At 58.0% G+C, this 6,572-nt stretch overlaps 2 protein-coding genes across 2 annotated transcripts in view; one reads left to right on the top strand and one right to left on the bottom strand.

Moving 5' to 3' along the window:
• The first annotated feature begins 6 nt into the window (after window positions 1-6).
• NDUFS7 (NADH:ubiquinone oxidoreductase core subunit S7) lies at window positions 7-3,625 on the top strand. Its single transcript, XM_009641047.2, has 6 exons — window positions 7-174; window positions 638-755; window positions 1,455-1,634; window positions 1,717-1,763; window positions 2,582-2,670; window positions 3,134-3,625. Exons 1-6 carry the CDS (start codon window positions 86-88, stop codon window positions 3,229-3,231), a joined length of 621 nt encoding a protein of 206 aa, XP_009639342.1. The 5' UTR covers window positions 7-85; the 3' UTR covers window positions 3,232-3,625.
• A 1,935-nt stretch (window positions 3,626-5,560) lies between these two features.
• The window catches only part of GAMT (guanidinoacetate N-methyltransferase), a 2,318-nt gene continuing 1,306 nt past the window's right edge, over window positions 5,561-6,572 (bottom strand). Inside the window, exons 4-5 of the mRNA XM_009641053.2 lie at window positions 6,070-6,180; window positions 5,561-5,747 (exon numbers count right to left, since the gene is read on the bottom strand). Coding sequence (XP_009639348.2) covers window positions 5,607-5,747; window positions 6,070-6,180 — 252 coding nt within the window. The 3' untranslated portion in view covers window positions 5,561-5,606. The remainder of the gene's footprint in view (window positions 5,748-6,069; window positions 6,181-6,572) is intronic.

The raw sequence follows: 6,572 nt of genomic DNA, 5'->3' as shown, positions 1-6,572 counted from the left end.
TTGGCATTTCTCCCCGCGGGGAGAGCAGGGCTGCGTGCCCGGGGGGGCAGCGGGGGGCTGCGGGGCCCTGCCGCACGGAGGTGCAATGGGTTTTCTTCTCCCCAGGCCGGGCGCTGTGACGTCTGTTCGCACTCAGCTGCTCCACCAGACGCCGGTGGCTGACCACGCTGACAGGTAACGCCGGCGCTTCAGGGCGGGTTCCTCACCTCCGTCCGCCCTCCTGCAGGTGGGGGATCCCGGGCCAGACAGGGGAAGGAACCTTCCGTTTGCCGTACCTCTGCCTGCCTACACGTGATGATCTTTTCCTCACGTTGCTTCTTAAAAGCTGGGATTGACTGGCAGGCTGCTGTCAGGCTGCGAGCCCTGGGGATGAGCCCACCGGGCGCCCTCTGTAATTTGGGTGCAGTGAACGGGGGGGCTCTGCCTGAGCGACAAACTCCATGGATCTCCCTACGGCGGGGTGGGGGGGAAACCCTGTTATAAACCCGGTATCCAGCAGTAGCAGAGGGCATGAGATTGTCCGCGAGCAACGTCCCACAGCTTCCTTACGGGATCACAGCTCCTTGAGGCTGATGATTGTATTCTGCGGTTACGCTTAGTAACTGGAGACTGATGCTGCTGTGCTGTTTGTCTTCAGCTCTGTCCAAGTCCAGCAAAAGAGCTCAGCTGTTGTCCAGAAAAAATCCTACGTCCCCACCAGCAGGGGCGAATATATTGTCACCAAACTCGATGACCTGATCAACTGGGCGCGAAGGGTGAGTCGCTGAAGCTGTCGTGCTCACTAGGGAGAAACGGTATCGGATGCTTTGAGGTGCTGGTGGGAAATGGATTTGAGCCATCTCCTCCTTGGGATAAAAATAGGTTCAAAATTCCCCGCTGGGAAATAGCCGAGCTTCTTGGCCAGAGGCTGACGCTCGGGACGCGCGACGTGAGGGTGGTGAGACGCAGCGCAGGCTGCCTGCCCACATAGAGCTGCCCTTCAGTAACGAGCGAGGGGCGCTTTCTGGTTTTGCAGAGTCCTTGTAACGTGCAGCTGCTCTGTGCCCTGGGGAAGGCCGCACAAGCAACGCCGCCCTCGATCCAGCGTGCTCCCGCTCAGCTGAGTTTTGCCTTCTCCAGCCACCGCTGTCCCTGTGCGGGGCTTCTGGGGTGGCTGCTTCAGCAGCCTGAGATGTAAGGGGGAGCGCCTGCGGCTGTGAGCGTGCTCTGCATCCCTGAGGCTGCGAACGCGCAGACCTCTGCACACCCGTTTCCCTGGAGCCGTGGGTTTTGCTCGCCTGCTTCATGGCAAACACCATTTCCGTTGATGACGCTCTGTCTAAACAAACCTTGGAGCTTTCCTTGTTCTGTTTCCTTTCCTGTCTGATCAAGTCTTGTTCTTCGAGTCACCCGCCCTGGGTCTCAGCTCCCGCTTTCAGCGTCCTCACCCATCACCTGCGTCTCTCCTGCTGCAGAGCTCCTTATGGCCGATGACGTTTGGCCTGGCCTGCTGTGCCGTGGAGATGATGCACATGGCGGCTCCGCGCTATGACATGGACCGCTTTGGGGTGGTGTTCCGAGCCAGTCCCCGACAAGCTGACGTCATGATCGTGGCCGGCACCCTGACAAACAAAATGGCTCCGGCTCTTCGGAAGGTACGGCCTGCGCCGGATGCCTCGGGCACGGCTGCACGCTGGGGGCGGGTGGGAAGTGGCCTGAAATGTCTGTGCTCTGCAGGTCTACGACCAGATGCCGGAGCCTCGCTATGTGGTCTCCATGGGGAGGTGAGTGCGGGACAAGCCTTATCACCTTCCACTGTAGGGGAGAAAGCTGGCGTCTCTGCCTGAGCGGGGGTATGGAGGGGGGGGAACCCATTTCTCATTTGTATTTCCAACCCCTTAAATTACGTAAAGAGGCCTTGTTACAAGTGAAAAATAAAGACCCGTTGATTAGGGCGAGGAGAACGACGTCTGTCAAGCCACGGCCAACTGTAAAGTCTGCCCAGTGAAAGATTCTGGGGTCTTTGCAGCCGCCAGAGTCTGGGGACTTGTGCATGTCCAGAGCCTCAGAACTTGCATTTAGACAAGAGCTTTCCACATGCTCCTGCCGTGCAGCATGAGATTGGAGCTCCATGGAGCTCTACGATGGTGGAGCTGACGCCTCGTTTGCCTCGGGGAGCGGCTGGGGCCGAGGACGGCTGTTTCACCAGGGCCTGGAGGGCCAGAACGAGTGCTAGAAGCAGCAAAATAAAAAAGGTTTTGTGGTAGAGAGGAAAGACCCCCAAGCATGTGCTCCGTAAGAGTAACAAAAGCGGTTCGGTCTGGTTGGATGCAGCTGGAAATGTGGCAGCTGGGGAGAGCCTCTGCCCCCCAGCCAGCTCTGCCCCCCAGCCAGCTCTGCCCCCCAGCCAGCTCTGCCCCCTGAATGGCTGCGGCGTAAACCTTGGCATCCGTTCCATCCCTTGCTGGGGATCTGTCGGGTGGCTCCTTGCCTCCTGCACTCGGGTGCCGGGCTCACCTCCTCCTTCGCCTCCCGCTCCCCTTTTCCCGTGGGCCGCTGAGCCGCGTCGACCAGCGCGCTGACACCCACCCGTCTCTTGCAGCTGCGCCAACGGCGGGGGCTACTACCACTACTCCTACTCGGTGGTGAGGGGCTGCGACCGCATTGTGCCCGTGGACATCTACGTGCCAGGTAGGGAAGGCGGCGCTAGCCCCGAGCGGTTTGTGCATCTGGGCGGTGCTCGGTGTGGTTTTTAAGGATCTTTCTGCGCTGCTGAAGTTGCGGATGCTTCGGTGGGAGCTGCCCTGGGGTGTCCAGCAAGCGCGCGGGGTTCTGGTGATGTCACTCGCCAGTAACGGTTATGTAAAGCGCGGGCTGCGGCGTCATCCGCCGCGTACTCCCGTGAGACGTCACCTTGCTTAAATGCAAAGCGTTTCTACGTTTTATAAAGGCCTTTTCGAAAAGCGCCGTCACTTCAGCCTCTTTAAGCCAGAGAAGCCCCCGTGCTCTAATGACCTCTGCAGCCTGCGGCTTACGCGAAGCCGGAGGGAAAGCACGGCCGCCTTGGGGAAAAGCCCCGCTCGTCGGTTCTCCTGCTGGCTACGTCGCGGTGCAGCTAGCAGCCCCGCGGGCTTCCGTGTTCTCTCTCTCTCAGGTTGCCCACCTACGGCTGAAGCGTTGCTGTATGGGATTCTGCAGCTTCAGAAGAAAATCAAACGGGAGAAGAAGATTCAGATCTGGTACAGGAAGTAGCCTCCTATTTATGAGCTCCCCCCTCACTGCCCGCCCGGGGCTCCTGCTTGCATTCATACGCACAAGAAATCTGGGTTCTCACAAGGCTCCCAATAAAACCCTACCTGGGGAAGCTGCTCTTCTGTCTTTAATGCATCGCTCTTACCTGAGGTGTTTTAACCCATTTAAAAACGGCATTAAAAAGCAGGAGTTGAATTTGATGACGTTCGCGTGGCGTTTCCCGGGCAGCCAGCGAGGGAAGGGCAACCAGTGAAGGTGCCTATCGTGACCAAAGTGCCTTGCTGGAGGCCTGGGACTCGCTCCTTGGCTTTGTTAGGAAGCTTTGTGACCAACGTGCATCCGGCTGAGCGCCAAGGTCTCCCTGAGCTCACCTCGTACAAACAAAAAGCAGGCGGTGAGTAAACAGGCTGCCCAGGGAGGTTGTGGAGTCTCCTTCTCTGGAGATATTCAAAGCCCGCCTGGAAGAATAGAATCATAGAATCATAGAATGTTTAGGGTTGGAAGGGACCACTAGTGGTCATCTAGTCCAACCCCCCTGCAGTGAGCAGGGACACTGCTAACTAGATCAGGTTGCTCAGAGCCCCATCCAACCTGGCCTTGAATGTTCCCAGGGATGGGGCCTCCACGACCTCTCTGGGCAACCTGTTCCAGTGTTTTACCACCCTCATTGTAAAAAATTTCTTCCTTACCTCTAGCCTGAACCTACCCTGTTCTAGTTTAAAACCATTTCCCCTTGTCCTAACACAGCTGGCCCTACTAAAAAGACATTCCCCATCTTTCCTATAGGCCCCCTTTAGGTACTGGAAGGCTGCAATCAGGTCTCCCCGTAGCCTTCTTTTCTCCAGGCTGAACAAGCCCAACCCTCTCAGCCTGTCCTCATAGGAGAGGTGCTCCAGCCCTCGGATCATTTTTGTAGCCCTCAATGATAGCTATGAATTCAGTGGAGCTCTGTATGTTTATAAGTATTTGCATAATTAGACAGCAAATTATTAATAGGATTAGGTTTAAAAAAAAAAAAAAATCAGTAAGCTGTTCAATGTGCTGAGGAGATGTACTTTACAGCTCTGTCCTGGCAGAGTGAGTGGAATGGTGTTGTATATCAGTTTACTAAATTTGAAATGTCATGTTGCTGTGATTTGCCAAATGGCCTTGCAGCCAGATTTTCTCTCCCCTTTTTCTGTAGCTCTGGACCTACAGGGTGCCCACCTCTCCAGCCTGTCCAGGTCTCTTTGGATGACATCCCTTCCTTCTGGTGTGTCAGCCGCACCACTCAGCTTGGTATCATCCGCAAACTTGCTACCAAGCTGAGAAGAAGTCCTGTGTAGATTGCTCTAGGAGAGCCTGCTTGAGCAGGGGGGTGGCACTAGATGATCTCCTGAGGTCCCTTCCAACCCTTGCGACTCTGTGAAATCCTACAAAGGATCTAATAAATCCTTTGTATCTGGGTGCGCAGCAGCCAGAATGTAATTATGTTTCTGTAATGTAAGTAAAATATGAATGCTTAAAATCAGACTCTGACTAATCAAGATGAATGCTGCAGCACTCCGTGGCATGGGAGGGAGGAAGCGGCCCGTGCCGGGCTCTGGTACTGGATGCGTCCCGGGAGCCCGGTGCGGTGGGGTCCCGGCAGCCTGGGCTGAGGCGCGCTCGCTGCAGGATGACACGAACGCTTTTGAAAGACAAAGAAATTGCTCTGGAACAGCAGCTGCGGCCTTCATTCCTTTTTAATGGGTTTTATCCCTTCTGGGTAGAGAGAGGAAATTCATTTATGCGCTGTTGAACCGCAAGGAGGTCGGCAGGGGCAAGGCTTGCTGCAGGGGGGGCTTTAGCCAAAAGTAGGGGAGTTTCACTGGGGGGCTGCTCCAAAATGCCGCCTGCTGCCCCGTCTCCCCTGCCTGGTTTTAGGTTATTTGGCTTGTGTGTGGAAACACCCCCACACACACCCTCCCCACTTCTAAAACCGATCCCGTTCTTGGAGGGACCATCTCGCCCTTGGACCCCTTTGGCTAAAGGCACTTGCGTCGCAGCTGAATCGAGGTATTTGGAGATGAGGACGAGTCTTGAGTGGAAGCTGGCCTCGGGGACGGACATGGGTGGGACCTTCCTCCGGGTGGGACCTTCCTCCGCAGAGCCCAGAAGGACCCCGCGGGGTGGGGCAGGGAGCCCCCCTGGGCTTTGGCCAGGAGGTCCCCTGGGACCCAGGGCTTCCACCTCAAGCCTCAGGTGTCTCCATATAAATCCGGGTCAATCTTCTCCCATTAGCACCGAAGGAGATAAGAGCTCTTCTCCAGGCAGTGCGCATCATCAGCCTCTCCTCTTTAGTGTTGGCTTCTTGTGGCTTCGGGGCAGCCCGGCAGGAAGGGGAGGGGGCACCCTCAGTGCTTCAGGACGGTGGGGGTGATCATCTTGTGGAAGGAGTAGTACCTGCAGTCCCTGGGGGGGACTAGGTCCATCACCGTCGTGCTGATGTTCTCCCTCTTGAACCCGGCCTCCACCAGCTGCCCTACCTGCGTCTCCTGCGAGAGAGGAGGGGGGGGAAGGAGCCGCGAGGGATTGAGCTGCCCCGATGCGAGCAGAGACGCTGCTGAGCCCCAGCCTGCGGGGACACGGGGCAGCACGAGCAGCCGGGCACAGGGAGCCCCGGCTTGGGCTGCCGTGGGCAAAACCCTCTGACCTTCCCTCGGATGTTCCCTGCTGAGCCCCAGCCGTCCGCGAGGAGTTAAATGGCCACGGAGTGCACCAGCCCAGGGCTGCAGGAGGTGCAGAGGCTGCGGGGTGGCTTTGGGGCCCCTGGGTTGGGCTGGGGGTGCCAGGCCCTCCCCAGGCAACATCGCTCACCTCAAACATCTCCTCGATGTCGGTGTACTTGGTTTTCAGCAGCTCCCCCCAGGAGGTCAGGTTGCAGTAGGTGAGGACCCCACCGGGCTGCAGCAAGCGGAAGGCATGGTCCTGCAACGGGAGACGAGGCAGGGCTGGCTCAGCACCCCTTGTGCACCTTGCCCTCGCCTTGCTCAGCGCCCCTTGCTCAGCACCCAGCCCCGCCTCGTCCCTCTCCAAGCCCTCCCATCTCCCCGCAGAGCTGGACATTGCCCCAGCCCTCCGTGCCCTCCGGCCGCTCCCTCCTGCCGCCTGCGACCACATGGACTGAAAGTGCTGCGATGCCACCATCACACTGGGGACATCACGGGGACATCGGGGCTTTCCAGAGGGCACCAAGTCCTGGGAGGCAGGGAGGGTGCTGGGACAGTGTGGGCTACAGACTGACACTGGCTTTGACCCCTGAGCTCCAAAATTCTCCTCTCCGCCCTCTGTGCCCCCCACCTCCCCCAAACCCACCCGCG

Source organism: Egretta garzetta, unplaced genomic scaffold, assembly GCF_000687185.1.
Source record: "Egretta garzetta isolate BGI_Z169 unplaced genomic scaffold, ASM68718v1 scaffold936, whole genome shotgun sequence".
Classification (NCBI taxonomy): Eukaryota; Metazoa; Chordata; class Aves; order Pelecaniformes; family Ardeidae; genus Egretta; species Egretta garzetta.
Note: the sequence above shows the minus strand (reverse complement) of the source record. Positions and strands in the feature narration are given on the sequence as shown.

Coding starts and splice junctions, on each gene's coding strand:
- NDUFS7 (XM_009641047.2), top strand. CDS start 86: ATGGGTTTTCTTCTCCCCAGGCCGGGCGCTGTGACGTCTGTTCGCACT. Junction 175..637: donor GTGGCTGACCACGCTGACAG/GTAACGCCGGCG, acceptor GTTTGTCTTCAG/CTCTGTCCAAGTCCAGCAAA. Junction 2,671..3,133: donor CGTGGACATCTACGTGCCAG/GTAGGGAAGGCG, acceptor TCTCTCTCTCAG/GTTGCCCACCTACGGCTGAA.